Source organism: Carettochelys insculpta, chromosome 11 (assembly GCF_033958435.1).
Source record: "Carettochelys insculpta isolate YL-2023 chromosome 11, ASM3395843v1, whole genome shotgun sequence".
Taxonomy (NCBI): domain Eukaryota; kingdom Metazoa; phylum Chordata; order Testudines; family Carettochelyidae; genus Carettochelys; species Carettochelys insculpta.
The window spans coordinates 32153600-32177567 of record NC_134147.1 but is presented as its reverse complement, the minus strand read 5'-3'; the positions used below and the strand labels follow the sequence as shown (position 1 = coordinate 32177567).

Sequence of the window (23968 nt, the reverse complement as noted above, 5' to 3'; positions counted from 1 at the left end):
GACACACACATGGATAGTACACCCACCAGGAGATCTTGCATCTCCATTATCCTTCTAGCTGAGATGACCAGCACCAGCAAAGTGGATTTTTTTTTTGTTTTTTGTTTTTTTTTGACTGACAAGCAACAAAGAAAATTTGCAGCCCTGGGCTTAAGAGGCAGGGACATATCAAGGAATACTGTATGTGACAGGTCAGACCACAGAGATCCCCTGAGACTGTCACCAGATGTGCTGATCATACCACTGATACCTCCTAACTGCCCCCGAATCACCTCACCATGTCCTGTTGCACCAGAAGCTCGTCTCCTGCAGCAGAGACTCAGAGCTGGGGTCACAACCCACAACACAGTAACACAGACATTGAAACACCTCAGCACAGTTATAGGGACTTGACAGAACCCAGAAGCAAAGCCCTAAATAAGACCAAAACCCAAAATAAATCCATCTTAATCTGTATCAAAGTTCCACACAGAAAACGCTCATAAAATTCACCTTCCTTCTCAATGAAAGACAAATATGCACAGCTGTTTTCTCCCCCTAAGTAATAATTATTTATACTGGTTTTGAGATTTAAAAAAATGATTTCATTAAGGGTAAAAAATAGAATTTAAGTGATTGCAAGTAACAAGACACAGAATGAAGTGAATTACTAAACTAAAATAACCAAAACACATCAGCTACGATTAATACACTATAGCTGCGTCTACACTAGCCGACTATTTCGAAATAGCCGGCCCAACTTTGAAATAGCGTGCAGCGCGTGTGTGCTATTTCAAAGTTGAAATCAACATAAGGCAGCGAGACATCGAAATCGCTATCCCCATCAGAAGATGGGACTAGTGCCCTACTTTGACATCCAACGTCGAAATAGGGCATGTGTAGACAATCCGCATCCGGCTACGTCGAAATAGTGGGGTCCTCCATGGTGGCCATCAGCTGAGGGGTTGAGAGATGCTCTGTCCAGCCCCTGTGGGGTTCTACGATTGCCGCATGCAGCAGCCCTTAAAGCTCCACGCCCCGGGATTTCCTGTAGCAGGAAGCTGAAAGCGTGCAGGCAGCAACACAGACACGTTCACACCCTGCACACTCTCTAGATGCCCCAATCCACCACCCATGGCAGCCAGCCAGCCCCCGAGAACCCCCAGAACACACCCCCTGGGGGGACCCAGGGCTCCCAGCCATCCAGCCAGGGGGGAAGAGGCAGTGGGACCCCTCCTGGTCAGATGCCGAGATCCAGGACCTGCTGGGGCTTTGGGGCGAGGAGGAGGTGCTCCAAGTAATGGGGAGCAAGCAGCAGAATGCAGATGCATTTGCCCGGCTGGCCAAGGGCCTGTCCGCCCGGGGTCACCCTGTCCGCCCTCCTGACCATGTCAGGAGTAAAGTCAAGGAGCTGCGTCAGGGTTACGTCCGGGCCCGGGACATGGCCAGCCGGTCTGGGGCCGCCCCCACCGCTTGCCCCTTTTACAGGGAGCTCCAGGAGATCCTGATCCCCCAGTTCACCTCCTCCCCACCGGCCACCCTTGACACCTTGGCCAATGGGTCCCAGCCGGCCCCAGAGCCAGAGTCCCGTCCAGGATCCAACCCTGGACCCCAGGGACCCCCCAAGGAACCCACTCCTGGGACAGGGGAGGAGGAGGGCTCCAGTGACTGGGGGCTCCTGATTGACCTTCTCTCCCACAGCTCCAGCAGGGTGTCTGCCCTACAGGAGTCCCCCAGCCGTGGGAGCAGACCGTGAGGTATGTAACCCACGCACACACCCGTGGGTTAAGGGGCGGGGGCAAGGGAGACGACCAGGGCCCCCCACACATCCAGCTGACCCCGGACCACCCCGGCTCAGCCAGACCACGGCCCCAGGACAGCAGCAGCAGCATGGCCCCCAGAGCCCATCAGCACCTGCCCCTAGGACAGTGCCAGGCCCCATCCCTGGAGGTAGAGGGGGCAGAACCCCTGAACCAGATCACCCACAGAGGCATCACACCCGTCATCATCATCATCATGGGACAGGGGACGGGGACCCAGCAGTGGAGGGGTGGGGAGCGTGGGCCGCGGGTCAGGGCCCAGACTAATGGCTGTCATCATCTTCCCTGCTCTGTTCCACAGCCACACCATGTGAGGGCCACGACAGCGTGGGTGCCGCGTCCATTGCGCAGGACAGCCCACACAGGACAGCCCACCCAGGACGTCGCGCTGTTGCAGCCAGGTGACCGAGCAGGGACCAGCCCCAGGATGAGCCTGCCACCGCCAGAGCCAGCCGCGGGTGGTTGCCGACCCCCAGGTTCTTGCCACCATCCCGCGCCAGGTGGAGATGTCAGAGCGCTGCCTGCAAGTGGAGGAGCACCAGCTCCACTTGCAGGACAGAGTGCTGGCCTGGCATCAGGAGGCCTGGGAGTCCTTCATGTGGACCTTCGAGCAGATCGCCAGGACCCTGGAGTGGATCGCCGAGCAGATGCTGCCCCCGCTGCTCCAGCCGCTGTCACTCCCAGCCGCTCTCCACCTGCGCTGGAGCTCACCGAGGAGGAGGACCGTGGGGCTCAGGAGCTGGCCCGGCCATACCTGCCAGTCATCCCACCCCCCACGGTGCCTCTGGCCCAGGTGTGGGTTGCACCCCACCCCCCACTGGGCGCTGGACAGTAGGGAAGGGGGCCAAATACTGGGACACCCAGGCCCCCCTCCTTTGTACATAGTTCCCCCCTCGTTGTACATCATTATCATGTCCCACCCCGCTCCTGTTTAAAACTATTTATCATTTTTGTTGGTTTCAATAATGTTCGGGTTTATTTTTAAAACAAAAACGTCGTGTGCTCTCAGGGCGCAGTAGTGTAGGTGTGGGGCGCAGTGCGTGGCCCACCGGGATGGCCCTGCCAGCGCTTACCCCACAGCCTGGTCAAAATGGGCCCGCAGGCCCTCCCGGACCTGGATCCCCTAGTGGTCGGCTTGGCGGCTCGGGGCAGAGGCTGACTGGGGATAGGCCGTGCCAGCTTCCACAGCCCAGCTCTGCACAAAGGCCTCCCCCTTGCTCTCCACCAGGTTGTGGAGTGCGTAAAACATGCCCACAGCCTGGAGGATGTTGGGGAGCCTCGCATCCTGATGGGATGCACCTCCAGCGACCATTAAGGTGGCCAAATGTTTGCTCGAGCACCTGGCGTGCATGGCTCAGGCGGGTGTTGAACGACTCCTGGCTGGCACTGAGGTAGCCCGTGTAGGGGCACATAAGCAGGGGCTGGAAGGCGCAGGCCACATCCACCATGAGGCAGAGGGGCATGGTGGTGTCCCCCAGAGGGATCTCCCTCTGGGGGATGTAGATCCCCGTCTCCAGCTGGTGGCACAGACCCAAGCTCCTAAAAACGCAGACGTCATGGATGCTGCCAGGCCAACCAACATATATGTCCTGGAAGCAGCCCTGGCTGTCCACCATGGCCTGGAGGACCACCGAGCGGTAGCCCTTCCTGTTCACTAAGTGCCCTCCGCTGTGCTCCGTGGTGCGGATGGGGATGTGGGTCCCATCCAGTGATCCGAAGCAGTTAGGGAACCCTGTGCCGGCAAACCCCGCGATGGCCACATCCAGGTCCCTGAGCCGCACGAGCCTGTGGAGCAGCAGAGCGTGGACCACCTGCGGGGGGAGGACATGAGCACCCGTGAGGGGTGTGCAGGGTGTGCCTGCCCCCCCGAGCTGGGCCCCCAGGCTCCCCTCCCCGCCGCCTGGAGTTCCCCCTCCTCTGCCCCCCCCCCCCCCCCGCCGACCTCCTTACCTCCATGACAACAGCCCCAACGGTGGCCTTGCCCCCACCAAACTGCTGTCCTACAGATCAGTAGCTGTGTGGAGTGGCCAGCTTCCAGACAGCGATGCTGACCCATTTCTCGATAGTGAGAGCACGCTGCATAGGGGTGTCCTGGTGCCTCAGGGCAGGGGTGAGCCATTGGCAGAGCTCAAGGAACGTCTGCTGGCTCATCCGGAAATTCCGGAGCCAGTGATTGTTGTCCCACTCCTCTAGGACCAGGCACTCCCACCACTCTGTGCTGGTGGGGTACCTCCATAGCTGGCAGCGCGCCCAGGGCCCCATGATGGTCTGGGGCAGCTCCTTCATCCCCCGAGGAGGAGAGCTCATCTTCCAGGAGGTGTTGGGCGGCCTCCTGAGTGGCGCCGAGCAGGGTGGCCCCTGCCTCGGATACAGCCCTGAGGGCATCTGGCTGCTGCTGCAGCTAGGCGTCCATGCTGCATGCACAGGGTCTGCAACGTGTTTTCCACTCTGTGGACCTTGTGCTGTGGAAGCTGAGTGTGTCTGGGAGAGGCCCTTTAAGGGAGCGGCTTGCTGTAGCCCCAGAAGGGCTAGTCCGCCCTGTGACCCTGTCCGCAGGCTTTCCTAACCCCCTTATTCTGATTGGGGCTGCTTTTGTGTGTAGACGCTCCCCTGTGGGGCCCATTTCGATGTAGCGCTTTCTTACGTCAATGGTGAATGTTGACGGCACCAGCCCCGGAGGATGTGTGGACACTATGCGTCGAAATAGCTTATTTCGATATTGCTACTTTGAAATACGCTATTTTGACATAGCATCCCAGTGTGGACGTAACTTATGAGAAATTGTTATAGGTCATAATTTCTCACCCTAGTCCTTATTCCAAGTAAAATCCTTCAAGACAGATCTTATCTTTTCTCTGACATGTGTCTAACAGCTTCTCCTGTTGTCAAAATTCTTTTCTTCCCAGGTCCTTTCAAGTTTTCCCTTGAGGTAGAAAGCACTATGTGAAGCCATCTGAAGACTCGCATTGTTTGGTTCTCGTTCCTTAGAAAGAATTACCCCAGGCCAGGAACTCTTTGTTCAATTCCTCCCACCCACCAAGAGTACAAAATTCAAGATGGATGCCAGCACCAGGTAGCATGGTCACCTCTCTTTGTTGGACCAACCACAAACCAGGCTTACTGGAAAAAGAAGACATTCATAGATCATCATTGTGAGCACTGGGCCAAGTTCCTAGAGCTACGTATACATGGCCCCTCCCTTTCAGAAGGAGCATGCAAATGCAGCTGATCGGAAATGCAAGTGATGCAGAGATTTTTTTTCAGGAAGAAGGGTGCTTTCAAAAGGGAGGCTTCCTTTTGAAGGAACCCCATCCACACGGCTGCTTTGGCTTTCAGAAATGGCTCTTCCAAAAGCCAGATCATGTGGGAATATGCAAATGAGGTGCTTGATGTTTAAATCCACACCTTATTTGCACTTCTGATCAGTCATATTTGCATGCCCCTTCCAAAAGGGAGGAGCCATGTAGACGCAGCTTGGGGCAGATCATCCGGAAGATCATCTTTCAAAAGAGCGCACCCACACACATAAAAGCAGATGGAAAGATTGATCCACTCTTTCGACAAAGCGCGTCCACACAGCCCCCGCTATTTCGAAAGAACGGAACAGAGATAGAAAAATCCAGCACCACGAGGAATGCTTTTTTGAAAAAAGGGCCTGAAGAGCATCTACACATGCTTTTTTTCCCCCCCAAAAGAAGCTTTCGAAAGGAGGAGCTCTTCCCAATCTGGGAGCAGAAGAGGGCTTCCGGAAGAAGAGTCACATTTTTTTTATATCAAATCAAAAGGGTACATTTTGTGTGCAAACACGCCATGTGCTCTTTCGAAAAAGGGCCTGATTTTCTGAAAGAACTTGCTAGTGTACATGCAGCCTAGAAGACCTAGATTAACAAACAGGTTTTCACTTCATGTTTCTAACTTCACATACAAGAATGATATATGCACACAAACAGAATATACGCACTGAGCAGACTACAAGCTTTTCAATGAGAAATTACATGCCACGTTTTGCATGTCATATTTGACTTATGTATATTCATATTCAACATAAATCCACAAAAACACAGGGGCATATCATCACACTGCAAACACAAAATTAAACCGTGTACAACTGGACCCCGGAGTGAAATACTATAGCTTTGAGGATCAAAGCTATTTTCTCCGTGAAATGAAGAGGATGCTCCAGTTCACCATACTAGTACAGTAGTCTCCAGGGACCACATTTTCACACATAAGTTAAAGGCCTAGCAGGATTTCCAAAGCATATAAACAGGTAAAATGCTTAACTCCCATTGATTTAAACAGGGCATAGGCACCTAACCTGCTTATAAATACTTCTAAAAATCTCTCCAGGAACTTAAATGTACCTTTCAGCTCTTAAATATGTTTGCAAATCTGGCTCCAGGGCCCTGTTCAATAAACTGAGGAAGTTACAGTTTCCTAACACAGGCCTCTGGGAAGTATTTCTATATACTAGGTATAAATGAAATTGAAAGCTCCCAAAACAACCCCCTGGAAGCTGAGTGAATAGAGTCTTCTCTGACATTCTGAACATTATTTAAAATTACAGGAATATTGTTTCAGCATTTTTTTTAACCTACTATGGTTTTAGGGAACAGTGAAGATGATTACAGTTGAATGAACTTAGAGAAAAATACTTGAACGTTTACAGTTTGTTCTTTTGACCACACTATAGAGTTGTCTTCACTGGGATTTAATGGTGCATAATTAGAAAATGTTAGCTAACACACACTTTAAAAGTATAGTGTAGACAAGGCAGCATATGGCTGCCAACAGTAAGTGTTTAAAAATCATGAGTCATGTTATCTTTTAGTCTTTTAGTGTTTTAATCTTTATGGGTCGTATTTTTAAAGATTTCTCTGAAACCATGGATAGAAATTCAGTTTTCATTAAAAAAAGAAAAAGAAAAAGAGAAAGGTACATAATTACATAATGACAGAAAGCAGAATTTGGAAAAAATATATCAAATATCTTGAGAGTTAGCAACTATAGATTCTTACTTGTCATGCTGAAGCACAGGCTCCTCCAGAAGTCAAGCTGACCAGCTGCTACATTAGCTATAAAATAAGTGTTAGCTGACGTGATTTATCCACACCTTTACTGAAATCAAGGCAATCCTCGTATGTATAAGTCAGTTTCATAAGCCTTTGGCTCATGGATGGTATTTCCTGTCTCAAACACTAGTAGTTGGGTGACTAGCTATTTGTGAAAGAGCTGTGGGTTTTATAATAAACATATAAAATGTACCAGTATTAGGGCATGACAAAATATTTTCATGTATGGAGACATCACCAACTCAGGCCACGTTAGTTGTGACATACATTTTAAAATGTGAATGCATTTTTCTGATAGATTTTGTTTATGGCATGAAAATATCCCAGTGAGTTTTCATTTTGTACATTTATATGCATATTGTTTTATGAGTCCCACAAACTAAAGTAATTAATTGTGATGGCTTGAAATTATACAAAAATATAAAGACTTATTCTGTAGGGTATGAAAATATTATATAGAAAAACACAGTAAGTTTAAAAGTTTCTGTTCATGAACTGAAAGTTACATTTTTCTTTGCTAACAACAGTATTTTAGATTTATCTGTGAATAACAAGATACTGCTGTGTCTCAAGGAGACTGAAAAGGAAGCTTAACTAGTCCTTTTACAATAAACATACTATTATTCAGCTCCTGATCCCACTGTGTGTGCTCTGAATGAGCTAAAATTAATGGGGCTTCTGATCTGAGTGGTCAACCTATTCAGAAACACCTTGTATAATCAGGGCCCTAGATTTCACTTGCTAAAGATTCTTATTTTAAAACAGACTCAAGTACACCATATGTTCATTTTAATTATGATAATATGTTTGTTCACTTAGGCCCAGATCCACTATAGAACTATAGATAAACTGGTGTCACACTAATAAAATCATATCTCAAACAAGTGCACTTACACTTCTGCTAACAAATAACAATTTTAATATTTTAAAGAAGAAAATGAGGTAAAGAATCTATAGGGTTTTTAAAATATGTTTATTTGATTGACTACCTGATGGAGGAAGGGAAAGGAAAACAGAAAAAAAAAAAAACCACCCCAAAATCATAATCTCAGAGTACAGAGATGATCATCTCCATATCATAAGGAGTGAAGTCTACATATGCTAACACAGGCTATTAACAGAATCACGTAAAATAAATGGGCCCTTAAATATTAAACAATAGCCATTAAACAACAGCCTCATCGATACAGCAATACACATGACTGGTGCACCCTGATGGCATCAAAAATTGCCAGTTAAGCTATGATGTCATTGAGCAAATGTCTACTGAAACCTATTATGCTTTCAGAGCAGCAATGTCAGACCACACATGAATTAACTCTGCACCCATCAGTTTAACTGATTAAAAACAAACTAAGCTGAAACGGACATAATGAATTCAGCTAACGAGATTGTACATTGCTCAAGAAGCCAGTCCAAAACAAATCATTTGGGTACCAGAGTGGAAGAACAAGCAATGAGCAGTCGCTTTATGGGATTTTTATGGAGCAAGAGCCTTTAAGGAACCAAGAAGCAATTAGCAGCTGTAAGATAATAAAAACCTTTGAGAAGGGCATAGTAAGTGCACAAACTCAATACAATTGGAAAATACCAGATCCTGCACAGTGACCCAATTTTGATGGTCCTGACAATCTGTTATTAATCAAATGTATTATAGTACAAGGGTAATGAAAATGACTGTTTTAACTCACCAGTATCAAATTTGACACCTTAACACGTGGTTTCAACTGGGATGCGAATTTTCTAGCTCATTACACAGGCTATTTTGCATACTAGGCTTTATCTAATTCTTTACTTCCCTTCCCCCGCTCTTCTGCCCCTCTGCTCTCTGATTTGCCCACCTTGATAATATTTTTCTGATCTGTCAACCTTGATTACTATTTTTGGTTCTCTGTGCCTTAAATATTGAGTCTGTTCTGGTACGGGTATGATCTGAAGAAGTGGGCCTGTCCCACGAAAGCTCATCACCTAACAGATTACTTTGTTAGTCTTTAAAGTGCTACTGGGCTTCTTTTTTGTTTTGATAGTATATAGACTAGCACAGCTAGCTCTCTGTCAGTATTGATCAAAATCTATTGTGTATTTAACCAAACTAGAGATATACTCAGATGGCCTATTATGTAAAACTGGTTCCTTATACTACAGATTTTCTCTGCATGTCAGAATCATATCTGCCTATTCATGGTTGTTCCTCAGGCAATGAGTTGTAACACGGGTGATATAACACTAAAGTCAATGCGAATCTGCCCACAAACTCTGCATAGTAGGCATTAGCTCTACTGGGAAAATGTCGGTGTAGGAAGGTAAAGCTGGATTCACCATTGTTTCATAACTGCCTCCAACAAAATTTGACATTTATATTCTAACTGCAGGACCTTTACTCTTGGTAACAAATCATCCTGTTGCCATCAATAAAACTGTTAGTAGTGCTCTGGTTTGGCACTTTGACTTTCAAACTGTTGTGTCTGAACAAAGTTAATGTCACTGGAGAAGTTGGTAATATCACAACAACTTTAAGCTATTGGAAAGTAAAAGGTCTAGAATTCAATTAAAATCCCCAAATTACAGTCTCAACCATGGGTTATTATTTAGACCAGCCTCTGGAATCTCCACTACGTGCATCTGACAAAGTGGGTCTTTTCCCAGAAAAGCTTATGCTCCAAAAAATCTGTTAACCTATTAAGTGCCACAGGACTTCTTGTTGTTTTTGCAGATACAAACTAACATGGCTCTCCCTCTGATACTAGACTCAATTATGCTCTTTCTTGATCTGCCTCAGGAAGGAATAACCAGCGTAGATACCCGTGAACAGAAGGATATAGATTGCTATGTATCTTCTGATTTTTTAACTCAAAGGACCTTACCTGTTTTGAAATTTGTAACATATCTGTTACCCCTCCTACTATGTGTACTCCCAAACAGTACGAAAAACTATTGGCATGAAATAGTCAAAAGAAAGACTCTGGTTTTGCAGCAGCTACTCTTTGCCCTTTACCCTCAGACAAATTTGTCATAGCCACTAACCCTGAATATAAAAACAGGTTAAAAGGTACCAGAAACATGCCCTGAAGTGTGCCCGCAAGACTGGCCTGCGGTATACCATGGCAAAACCAAGGACACCACATTGAAAGCACTGTGCCATCCAGCTTCATGAGTTCAAACAAAAGAATCCTAGCTGATTGTTCCAACTCTGAGTGGACACAAAGGAGTGCATTAGAAAAAGTAAACTGTATAGTAGTATCCAAGCCTGATTTCCCATTATAGAAATATATTTCCCTCCTCCCACTTCCACCCATACCAAGTTAAATTACTGAGCTACCCTTTTACTAATCAACACAAAGCAGCCAGTTGACATTCACTACACAAGTTTTAGCATATCTTCATCATATCTATTCAGTCACAAAGGAAACCTTAATTGCCAACAATAAAAATCATTAGGGTGGAAAACAAAAAAAGCCCATTCATTAAAAGGTTAGAATATTGTTAAATGTTCTAAATCAGACTTGACAGAAAGAATGGCTATTTAGCTGAGGAATAATCATTTCTCTATTAAGACTTAAAAAATCATCCTGCTTCAAAGACTATAAAAATGAACATCAGCTGTCCCTAACAACATAAAAATGTATGAGCAGTAATATTTACTAGACTCTTTTTGCATATTTTTGACACATGCTGTTTAAAAGAAGACTATCAAGTTCAAAAACTTCTTTATTATACCATCATCCACCGTGGGCTCAGCGCCCGTTGGTGTCTGATGCCTCTCTTACTATTTCCTTCCATCTTTCCCTATCCAGTGCAGAGTGGCTTAGTTTCTATAGACTAGCTCTCCACCAATCTACTACATCATCTACCCATTCTCTGTGGGGTCTGCCTCTCCTATTTGAACCATCCATTATGCCAAATACTAGGGTCTTGATTTTTCATTCGTCGTTCATTCTGCATCTTTATTATACCCATCTAACAAATAAGGCAGACAAGGTTCCTAGACAGTTTCACTCTACAGATCCTCACATTCTAGCACAATACTGTAATGTTGGATTTGTAAATACTATGGCCTGGTCTACACTAGTGGACAGTGTTGACCTAAGGTACGCATCTTCAGCTACACAAATAGTGTAGCTGGAATCGATGTACTTTCCAATCAAGTTGTTCTAACTGCAGGGGTGTCAACGGGAAAAACTCTCCTGTTGATTCCCCTTACTTTTCTTGCTCCAATGGAGTCCTGGAATAGACAGAAGCATGATTATTGGTCAGTTTAGTGGGACTTAATTAGATTTGCTAAATCAGCTCCCGAGAAACCAATCTCCACAGCATCGACCTCCCCAGAAGCGTAGACGAGGCTAAAGTGGGTAACCATTATAGTTGGATACATATTACTTATTTTTTTTCTTATCATAAAACTTACATTTTGGGTCTGATCACAGAATCATAGAAATGTAGGATTGGAAGGGACCTAGAAAGATCCAAACTGAGGCAGGACTTCATTTTTACTAGAGCACCCTACCAAACCAGTTCTCAAAAAACTCCAGTGATGCAGAGTCTATGACATCCTTAGGTAACTTGTTCCACTGGTTAACTATCCTTACAGTTAGGAAGTTTTTCCTAACGTGCACAAACTTAAATCTTCCTTACTGCAATTTAAGACAATTACTTCTTGTCCTCAATGGTTAAGAACAATTTCCATACTCTTTATAACAATATTTTACGTAGTTGAAGATTATTATTGTGCTACCCCGTCAGCCTTCTCCACACTAAACATAGGTTTGGATGAGTTTGTTTAAAAAAAAAAAAAAAAAAAAAAGGCTTTATCCAACTCTTCTTTCTGGTTAGGTGGTCTATGATAAGACACATTGCATGACATCACTCTTTCCGGGGAGGAAAGTTTTGCTCCTTTTTATCCAGAGGATTTCCAACAGGTCTGCCTCCCACTTCTACTTCATCATATGAACATAAACACAATACTCCCTCAGTGCAAGCATATGTATCTCTGATATACAAGGTAAAACCTCCTCCTTTTTCCCCCCAGCCACTCCTTCCCAAACTAGTTGTACACTTCTATACCAATATTCCAGTCATGTCAATTATCCCACCATGTTTCTGTGATGTCAATTATATCATAATTGTGAATATTCACCTGTATTTCTTGTTGTTTTTCCCCATACATCTTGCATTAGTAAAAAGACATCTTAAGTGTTCATTAGGTTTCCCCTCAGAATTCCCTATAATTTCTCCTTTGTACCTATTGTGACTGTCCATTTTCCCTCCCAGACTCCTGTCTTTCACCCAAGTCCCTATGTTTTGGGCTTACCTGTGGGCTTTGGTCTTATCCTAGTTTAAAGCTTACTTCACTAGGTTACCCAGTCTATATCCAAAGGTACTCTTCTGCTTTCTTGAAGGGTATCACTTGAACAATTTTTTATCTTTCAAAGTTGACCTAAGTGCCTATGCTGCTTTAGAAAAAAGGTATCATTTATATAAAAGTTCAGAGTTAACTTTTATCTTTGTTTCATAGAGTAAAAAGCATTTTTCTATACTTATTTTCTTTTTAATACACTCTAGATACATGATGACAATATATTTCACAAATGTTGCCTTCTGTTTTATGAAGTGGCTAAACTATAGCCTAGTATATGGCTAAGAAACACTGATCAAAACTGTCTACTATGCCAGTTGTATCATATTACAAAGTGCCGTTGCCAGTTGAATCTATTTTTGTCCTAGCAGAATTGACTATTGTGGCAAAAATAATCACTCAAGTCACAGAATAAAGTTGAAATCTCTTTCTATATAAATATTATACTACATTTTACTATGAGAGCTTTACTGACTGACTCCTTTCAAAAGAACAGGCTGTTCACCACTGTGACAAACTGTACCCCTATGTTTACATCTTTTACAAGTCTGATAAATGCTATACAAACTATGCTTTGTGAGTTGTCATTTGAACACTCAATTTTTTGATTGATATTGTAAAATATGTATATTGCCTATAAATAGTCTACTGTGTGAGGTTACTAAGCCATATTCCAAATCTGGAGAACCAGGTAAACCAGTTCCTCAGAGACAAATGGCCAAGTGATCATCATCAAAAGGACTCTCGCCAGGGTAAGCGTGCCATATTTTGGCAGGATGAAGTGTGTGAGCAAGAAATGTACATTTTTGCAATGGAACAGGTAGAGGTTACTATGTAAGCAGACAGTTGCCAGCTGGAGATGATTCTCAAAGAGGAAGAAAAGATAAAAATGAGGAACAGAAGACAGAAACTACATTTCTCTCTTTATCACTACTCATGGCATCAACAATGTTTAAAGATAAAGGAAGCATCATTTAAATGGAGATTTGGTCCTGGTTGTAAAAATCCAGCCAGCCTGCCATGAGAGCATATGGTGAGAGAGCCCTTTTGCTTTAAATCCACTTCGCTAGTTAAGCCTAGTAAGTGTTTGCATTTTGCCTTTTATTTCTATGTAACGAATTCTGACTTTTATGCTTCCTTTCTTATAAAAGCTATCTTTCTGTACTTAATAAACTTGTTTTATTTTATCCAAATCAATCCAAACACATACTGAAGTGTTTGGAAGCCTCCATTTGAAGTAACAGGGTTTGTGCATTTCATTGTCTATTAATGAAATGATTGACTTTTTATGAGCTTGTACTGCACAAAAGGAAAGAGCAAGGTGGTAAAAAGTACACATCTGGGGACAAGTCTGGGACTGGGAATTTGCTGGTACTGTCTTCCACTACAGAACACTGCCAGAAAACGTGCAAAGAAGCTAATGGTTCCACTCCCTTAACTATTAGACCTCTCCTCAACCATCACCAACCATTGGCACTTGCTGGATCACTGTTTCAGTGATGCAAAAGGGAACCTATGACTGGGTATTTGCTGGTGTCACTCCAGAACAATTCAAGAGTCAGGGGGTGTAAGTACTCAGCTGAGAGTAATTCACATGCTAGAGAACGTGTGTGTGTGAGCAAAGCCACTGGTTGCTCTCACTGTGAAGCTGTATAATAGGCAAACCAGATTGTTGAATTGAGTTCAGCAGTCCAGATTGAGCCTTGGGGAATGTTACTAATGTCTTATTCACAAACATATAAAGTGAAGTTTTAAAACATACAGCCAAAATCTATGACCTACTCATCTATCATTTTACTTAGTATCCCTCCTCTTACAAATATTTATAGAAAAGTATGTGATAAAAATAGTCTGCAGTTGGCTTGACTGATTTTAAATAAACTCTGTTCCAGACACATGCCATTCTGGCAGTTTCTACTTGTGATTTTAGATAATAAACTCTCAGGGTAAGGCACTTGCTTGACACAGTTTAGCTATTGAAAAGCTCAGTGTTAACTTACCGAAGTGTAAATAATGTTCTATAATTAATCTGAACAATATTAAGCATAATCAAAGTTGCACTTGAGTTTCTGCTCCAGATCCTGGTACACCAATCAACTTGTCCACATGTTACTACAGCTTGGCTAAAACAAACCAATCAAATGTTTGACTACATTCTCCAGTTAAGAAAATTACTGAGAGTAAGAAATGATTTTTCCACAAACACATTGCTAATATTAATTTCCAACACTGCTGTGCAGAAATAACCTGCACAAAAGAACAAACTCTGCAAGTTTGAACTCTGTCTTTCACTAAAGAACATGGTCTGCAAATGCACCAAAACACTAATGGTTCCACTCACTTAACTATTAGATCTCTACTCAATCACCATCAATTGTTGGCACTTGCTGGATCACCATTTCAGTGATGCAAAAGGGAACAGAGGATTTTTATTGTTATATGCTGGGGAAACTAGCTGCATGTCACCACCTGGTAGTTTAAAAATGGTGGCCCTCCATCAATCACTCAGCGAACAAATGATGATGTTGGGGAAAATAAGAGTCCACTGGGGAAGGAATTTTAGCTGTCCTATTAATCTTTGCATGAAGCTCTCAAAATACACGCCCGTGATAGACTGGATAATACTCAACAATCAAGAATGGCTTAAGAAAGAAAAATAATCAATGCCTTGTTTCCACTAAGAAATAATTGTTTCCAACTACCAAAATATTTAATATTGAATATTTAAAATTTAACAATAGGCTTCAAATGTGGAAAGAGATGGGGAAAAAAAGCTATACTGTATCCATAAATAAGGTGCGACCTGGGCAAATTATGGACACAAAAAAATCTCCAGAATGTACACTGAAATATCCTCACATGGAAAGCATATATCAAATACAAGTAATTTGCTTGACAAAAAAAAATAGGACTGTGATTAAGCCCCACAGAAAAATGCTAAAAATAAATATACTATTTCCTGCGATATAAGGTGCTAGTGTTAGTCCATGAGCTAAAAATATGAAAAAAGGAAAAGGAATACACCTATCTAGTGGAAGAGAAATAATAAAAATGTGAAAAGGAATGAAAAATACAAATTACAGTTATCTGCTTTATTCAGGCATATACTACTACTTCACATGGTCACTGTGGAAGTAATGTGTTCTATGGTCTCAGAAGTGGTCTGGGAAGCAAAATATTGTCTGCATCTCACAGCCCTCAGTAAGCAGTTTGTGCTCTGGGCATACTACAGGCAACTAAGGGTTCCTTTGTTCCTCCACCAAGTGGAGCCACCCTGCAGCTGCTGATGCAGTAGAACCCTCTAGCACTGGGCATCGCCATTTTGCTTCATCATGCTCCCATTCAAGCCAATGGAAATTTTGCCATTCATTTCAGTGACAGTACCACCCAGGTCCATTGTGTCAAACTCTTAGCAGATTTTGTTTTGTTGATGTTATGAGATATTACGGACACTAAACCCATTGATAGAGATACATTTTCTAAAATCTGGAAACTACTTTTGAACTAAGTACATTTAGCTTATAACAGCTCCTACTTCATTAAGGATAATGAGTGAAATCTGCAGCCTAAGGAAATGCAAACATGTGTCCTGATGTGATTTTCTGGTTTGCTTTTATACATTTTATCTAATTGTATTATGCTGTCATTGAGCATAAAATATGTCTATGATGATTTCTCTTAAGAAACTGTAACCCATTAAGAAACATGAGCAGTGATGGTCAAATGTCATCCTTCAACATAACCATTTAGGACAAATCTAAAGACTTCTCCAATTTCCTTCCTTCATCTGATAGTCAGATCATCATGTTTGCCATTTGCAATAATCTCTCTGATGATTCATACGTGGAACCCAGAGATGTAGTCATGGACAAGCTGAACCTCTCTTGTCCAGCACCCGGGAGATCTGACCAGTTCCGGATCCAGAAAATCTGCTAAACCACAGGAGATCAACATTTTTATGTCACTGAGGCAAATAAATGGAACAGCACTTGCAAAGATGCTTGGTATTGTGTGACTGTACTGATACACCCACAATAACCCCATGCCTAGCCAAGGCTTATCAGGTCTCTTCATAACCAAGTGCTAGTTTTGCTCTACAACTTTACTACACTGGCACAAGAAAATCAGTAGATAAATCATAAAAACATGCTCCCTCTTAGCAGCATTACCAACACTTCCACGGCTTGTATGTGTCTTAGAAGACAGGTAATGGTAATTTACAGTAAACCTTCAATTTAATGGACTAATGTGGGATAGGGGGGTCAGTTAATGCTGAAAGTCCATTATATCCAAATGGTTATACTGTATGGTGATGCACTGACTTTCCCAGCCCATCACTCACTTCTGTCCTCTGCCCCCTCTTCCCTTCCTCTCTCCTGCCCCCATTCGTCCCCCTCACACCTCCATCTCCCCTTCCCAACTACCAGGTGAGGAGCTGAATGTCAGTCTGGCTCCTTTCACTTCCTGCAGCTCTCAGCGCTGCAGCTCCTCTAGCTCCCAGCTCCGATCTGCCCACGCAAAGGCACAGCATGGCTGCCCACAGCCTGCCAGCAGGCAGCAGCCTCCGACACCATGGCTGCTGCGCAGCACCACTGAAGGCAGTGGTGGCTGGACACCAACATTCTCCGCACAAAAGGGGCTGGGGGAAGGAGAGCTCCTGCACCCTGCCACAGCCCCCTCTCCCCTGGCTCCTCCAGGCCTGGTGGCCCCCACTGCTGCAATGGCCTCTCCAGCCCTGGCGGTCCCAGCCACTCCGGCAGTTCCTCCAGCCCTGGCAGCAGCTCTGGTAAGTATCCAACATTTATGGGGAGGGGAGGGGATGTGACTGACAGATAGCATCCTTTGTATCAGTGTCCGTTAAATCAAGGGTTTACTGTTTAGCCACGTACCAGCACAGAACATTGAGAGCCAGGACTGGTGGCCATAAACAAAATTTACAGGATTGTGGGAAACCTGGCCACACCCTAATAAGTGGACTACCAACTAACTAAAAATCACGTCAGATCACAGTTGTTGCTGAACTATAGAATGCTGGACAAGAGAGGTTCACATTGTAGTAAGTGTCAGTCCTCAATCCCTTTTATTAAGTGCACCAAGTGTAATTTGTTGATCTGAATGTGTCATTTCACAGAAATATTTCAAAGGTTATGGACCAGTTCTGCACAGGTTTGTGATGATGTGGAGGAAGGGTAGGTGTTCTCCCCTCATATGCCCCCCACCTCAAAAAAGGCAAATACGTAACACTATTTTCATGCTAATCAAAAAGCTAAAGAGAGAGACAGATAGTTTCCTATCAATCAATCAAGATGAAATACTTCACACACCTCTCCCCCGTCATTAACAAGATCTCAGAGAAACGGACATTCTCAATTTTGTAGCTTCTTAGCAGTATAAATCTGTCCCCGAGCCACGTTTGTTACTTTCTTAGCCTGACATTTTTAGGGAGGTGATTATATGTCCCAGATAAGTTTTTATGGATATTCCAATTTTCTAAAAAACAGATGTAAGATAAATAAATACATAGTTTGCCAACAGAAGGTGTAAGAAATCACAACAAATCACATTTCTATTGGGTTTGGAAAAAATGACAAAATATTTCATAATTTAGCCCCTGAAATTATTAGTTTCATCCCATTTTCAAGTGCATTGACAGACTAAAAAGGCACAATCTACCCTATCATCTTCAACCCCAATGATAAAATAAACTGCTAACCTAGTAAATGTCAAAAACAGGATCTTACATTTATGTTCAAATTACACTCAAAATAGCTGTAAATAAGTAAAGGGGAGCAGTAAGGCTGTGTCATTTCATGCTAGATAATGTTATGGTCCACGTGTTACAATTCATTTGAAGGAGTTTGCATCCCTTGTGTTGCCAACACTGCTTACGTATCATACAATGACACTCCCATATGTTGTTTCAGGAAGAAGGTTGTGAGGAAGGAGTCAAGTGGCCCATGCATGAGTATACCTGAAACATAAGGAGTTCTAACTCCTGTCTACTCTAAAGACAGCTACAGTTGCTTGCTTCCATTCTGGGTTAACATTCCAGACAATCAAAACAGCAGCAGAAAAAATCTTGAGGAAAATGTTATAATGCAGACTACAGAACTGGAAAATAGGTACAAATGAATATTTTATGCTGGTGCTGTCAGAAATTATGCTTATGAACATTCCTCTTCTAAACATCACCCATTTTTTTTTAACCACAAGATTATTATTTTATACTTTCCTACTGAATAATATTCTCACTTGTTTTCTGGCACCGTTACAGTCAAGACCTTGTCAGTGTATCCATTATCAAGTGTTATTATCCACTACAACACCATACTTCATCGATTAAATAATATACACACTTATGAGTTCCAAATATCATTTCAGTTATGGCTTACGAGGTTTATGAAGAGCTACCAGTCTAGTGAACACACGTGATTGGATTATTTCCCCAGTTAACTTTTCTAAGGACTTTGAAAATTCATTCACAATTAAATTTGATGTGATTCCTCTAATATCACCCTCTTATGCTCAAATATTGCAGCTGGCATGCTATTTAAACAAGGATTCCAGCACGTACACGAAGACCTTCCATACCAAATTTGTTGTGTACCCTGGGTATATCGGATTTTTCAGGAATACTAACTAGTACAATAATCTGATTTAAAAAAAAGTCTCAGTCCCACATGACAAACTGAAGCATTGTTGCAGAACCCTTCCCAATTTTGATTCCTATTTCCCCTTCTGAGGATTTTAGAACTTTACAGCGGTTAGGGCAAAAATTGGGACACTGAACACCTGAATTCTATTTTTAGCTCTGCCACTTTTGTGTGATCTTGGGAAAACCATCCATTACTCTGCACTTTTTTCCCTTTCCACCTGCTGTGTTTCCTATTAATTTACACTATAAGCTTTTGGAGCATGGACTATTTCTTATTACATGTTTATACAATGCCTAGTACAATTAAGCCTCACCTCAGCTGCACCCACTAGACATTACTGTAACACAAATAACAAAATTGATTTTCTGTTTTAAAAAAATGCTTTTAAACGCAGAGAAGAGGACTTCTCACTCCACACAGAAGAAATTCAGAATGAATATTGTGTAATCCAAAGTGTGCTTGCTTTGTAAAGTTTGTGATGCCAGGTCTTCAAGCATTTCCAATGCCACCGTAGCAGCCTTAATTTCAAGTTTTTTCTTACTTGTTCATTTGAACCATGTCTTTTTATTCATACAGAGCAACTAATTAAATGACCTAGACTTGTCTCAGCCAATTACCTCAGTCATCCATTACTGTACTCACTTCTCTGATGACTCTGAAAACATCTCAACTTCTTGCAGATCTCTCAAAATATCTGAACTGGAGCTGAAAGGATAACGTAAAACAACATTTAGATTATATAAACCTTCCTCAACAATTATCTAAAACTGGATTTACAATAATAAATTAATTCTCATGGAACTTATTTGATTCTCAATATGGTTGCTAGCTGATCCTATGCTACAGCATAGGTCACTGAGGCTGAAGGAAGACACACTAGCTCACCATAGTGAGAATACAGTATGCTCTGGCCACCTCCCCTTCCCACTCCAGACCTGTGTTTGAGCAAGGAAAAGAAAAATCAGCCATGGTGGTGGAATTCTCAGTTGGCTTGATCCAGCTGCTTTTGTGCCTCTTTGCACAAATCAAAGAGAATGGGAGGAGGGCATATTAGAATAAAGTTGTCATTTAGGGGAGCATGAATAAAACAAAAACTCAGTTTTTTTATGTGAGCATCATGTTGGAGGTGGTTGGATATAAAGAGATTGTGTCCAGTTTGTTTTTCAAAAGGTAAACATTTTCCTGTCCATTTTTCTGTCAAATCTTTGATAACAGAATATCAAAATGTAAATTTATTTACAAAATCTGTCACCTCTGTTGAAGAATCACAAATTAAATTTAATTATCCAGATATTAAATTGTCATATTCCAAACAAACCACTGTACTGCAGTTTTGGCATTATTGTACTTCTTGTTCACCTGTCACCAGTGTTTTTAAAAAAAAAGGGAGAGAGAGAGAGAGAGAGAGAGAGAGAGAAGCAAAGCCAGTACTCAGATGGCTTCTCCACTCTCCATTCTACAGCCAATCCCAAGATTGGGGCTACCGAGGGGCCAGTACTCAGTACCAGCAAGTACTGGCAAAAAGCAATGCCTCTCACAATCATTTCACAGGGATTTTGCAAGCGTAGGCAACTTGTTTATGTTATGGTGAATAAACTCTTGTAGCACTAACATCATATAACATCATTAGAGAGAAATGCTTTTTTTTTAATTATTTCTATGTAGTAGATCGAAAACACTGAAAATGTAGGAGTATCTTAAGCACAAATAAAAAAAAAAATGAATTACAAATTCAAATTACAGTTTAAGTACATCCTGGTCACTGTTGGAGCATTGCCATACGTCTTTTGTTAAGAATCAAAAATTTTATTCCTTAATGTCTCCCATTCCACCTGAATCATTCTTCCACCCACCAAATAATTCCTTCCTTCTCAACATTCATATTGCCACTGCATCTGTTCCTTCTAGCCTAAAAAATAATCTACTTTCTATTTCCTCCTTCCTGCCAACTGCTGCTCCAATCTCTCCTCTTACTCTGTTTTCACCCCTCTCCAGTGCACTTTCATGATAACACAAAGATAGTATTTAAGCATTTTTGACAGTTGAAAAACTGAACATCTCAAATGCATTTGGGAACAGAATTAGAATTCAATGACTTATGCCTAAGGTCAATCAAAAAGTTAATTATTCTACAAAGGAAATATGATTGGTCTCTGGGGACGAATATAAATTTGATTTACACAGCAGATACACAAATGGTCTCATATTATACAGTAAAACCTCAAAATGCGCAATTTCAAGTTGCATTTAACTTGCACTAACACAACTCAAAATCTCGCTCCCCCTGGCCCTGGTTCAGCACCTTCCCGCCACCCTCCCCAGCCCCACTCACCACGTGCATTTGGCTCTGGCTCAGCACAACCCCACACATGGCTCAAACTCAACCCCTTTGGCCCTGCTTCAAACCCCCACACATGGCTCCCATTTCATTCTCTTATCCTGGTTCAAACCCCCTGCAGCCTGGCTCACCACCCCAGCAGGGCTCTGGCTCACCACCCCATGCATGGCTCTGCCTTGACCACACTGCCCCTCCCCACCCTGCGTGCAGCTCCAGTTCAACTCCATCCTCCACTCCCCTGCAGCCCTAACCCACCGCATGCTTAGCCCACCTGCCCCCGCTCCACAGCCCCAACCCCAACACTTACCATTCTGCTGCTTCCCCAGCTGCAGAACATGCATTTTGCCAGGGAAAAGGCCACCCCCTTACTTACACAAAATTCAGGTTATGCAAGGGTGCGTGGGAATGGAACCCTTGCATAAATTGAGGGTATATTATATTGTCACCACCTCATTGGAATCTACTATCCCAAAGGTTTCTACATACACAACAATACGTGGAAGAGCATCCAAAAAACTTTACAGCAAAAGAGATAAACATTAAAAATATCTGTTGTTATCTTTTCCACTGGATTTGGTCCTCTAAGCTTATCAAAAGCTCAATACACGTATCTTTGTGATCAGAATCTCTGAAATTGGCAACAGAACACAGTAGATAAGTCTGTTTAACAGTAGTACTGACACACCAAGAACTGACTCTTTATTAGAGATGTGTATGTGTGCTACTGCTTTCACTTGCTTGGTTTGCTCTCAGCAATGAAACCAGTTACAAAAGTGAGTTTGGATGCAGTGAGAAAGTTTGCTGTAATTGGCTTTTACACAGATCTTAATTTCATTTGATTTTTTTAAGTACAGCTTTTACTTTTATATATCTATATCTATCTATAGACACAGATATACACATATAGAGAAAGCACATTAAATAAAGAATAAGTCTCATTAAATTTTGCTACACTCAAGGACAAAACTTATAACTAGGGTGTGTAAACATTATAACTACAAAACTATTTCTATTTTGCTCTGTTTTCATGCGATTCCAACTTTCCAAAATATTCCTTTCAGGGACTGAACACTGACAAGTAGCAATTTCTTCTACAAAGGCTGATCTCAGGCTCTTTCACCATGTTGTAACTGAGGAAAGCATGCTTATCTCACTCTGAAATAAAAGCCTTCTGAACATAATTTCACAGACAGAGTTACAGTAAAACTAGCTCAGTTTGAGTGTCCTCACTGATGACTAAGGTTAAGTTTTGTGTCACAATTATTTTGAGTAAAAGTCACCGCTAGACTGAGGGCAAGAAACAAAAACTCACAGAAGGCCACAATTTGTCTAACTTTTATTACAAATAATGTAGGGGGAAGGAGCTGAGAGAGGGCAATGGAAGCTTGAAGTCCACAGAGGGATACCATCCCAAGCCCTGCTTTAGCTCTCTGGCACCCACTGTCCATGGCACCCAAGAGCTCCAGAGCCCCCGGCTGACATCTCCATACCTGCTGCTCTGGGTCTGGAGCTAAAATGGAAAATGTCATGGTGGTCTCTGAAAGCCAGAAAATGTATCATGTCCATGACCTCCATGACAACTCTTATCCTTACTGAAGACTCATGAGGGTGCTTGGCTTGAAACAATACTGGAGGTCACATCCATCCTAGCTGGAATGTAGATGAGTCACTACTGCTCACTGATCATGGGCAAATTTAGAAAAGATAGACAGAACATTTTATAAGGTTCTAAACTGCCTATCTACTACATCAGCATCAGCGCTTGATGACCATGAACAACATTCAATTAAAGACCAACTCTCAATTCCATCAAACATCTCTGAAGTATGAAAAGCTTTTAAGCAAATGTCAGAACAATTATACAGAGAATCCAGACGGTATTCCTGTGACAATATTCAGAATTGGGATCACGAGCCAATCACAAAGTTCTTTGGCTTCTAACTTTAGATTTTGGTAACAGGAGGCTAACGCAGAGGAACTTCAAGATGCCAATATTATTCAAAATTTATTTAAATGTATTTAAAAATAATAAGGCTATTAAATGTCTTGTGCAAAGCACTGTGACATCTGGTTATTTGTCACTGCAGGAAAAAATACCCAAGTAATGCTAAACTTGCTAACTGCTCAATTAGCAGAAGCAATCCTGGCTGAAATCCAACATGGCTTCTGTTCCAGACTTAGGACTTAAGTAACAGTCTTTGCACCTCAACAAATTTAGGCAAAGGTGTCATGAGCAGAATCAAGATCTATACACAGTTTTTGTTGACCTTATTAAAAACTTAAGTCTGTAAATCAAGATGTCCTGTGGACATTCCTCTGCACATCTGAATGCCTCAGTAAGACTGTGTCTACACATGCCTCTCCCTTTCAGAAGGGATATGTTAATGAGGCGCTGACATGCATATTCAGTGCTTTGTTAGCACAATGGCAGCCAGTCACGCTTCAAAAGTGCTGCTTTCGAAACACAGACTGGGTGTATAGACAAATTGAAAATAAGGGAATTTCGAAGTGTGGGGTTTATTTCAAAGCACCTGCATCTATATAGCCAGTCCGCGTTTCGAAAGCAGCGCTTTTGAAGTGCAACTGGCTGCCACTAGGCTAATAAGGTGCTGGATATGCATGTCAGTGCCTCATTAACCTGTTGGAAGTGCCCAACTAACCTGCCCCTTCTGAAAGAGAGAGGCATGTGCAGACATGGTCAAAGTTTGCCAACATGATTAAATATTTTCATTTTGGAATTCAGATTCATG

At 42.6% G+C, this 23968-nt stretch overlaps 1 protein-coding gene across 2 annotated transcripts in view; it reads right to left on the bottom strand.

The window, feature by feature from the left end:
* The window catches only part of RAD18 (RAD18 E3 ubiquitin protein ligase), a 106261-nt gene that overhangs the window by 13351 nt on the left and 68942 nt on the right, over nt 1-23968 (bottom strand). For both annotated transcript variants that reach the window (XM_075005441.1, XM_075005442.1), the window contains one exon: nt 19523-19585. In XM_075005441.1, the coding sequence (XP_074861542.1) occupies nt 19523-19585 (63 nt within the window). The remainder of the gene's footprint in view (nt 1-19522; nt 19586-23968) is intronic.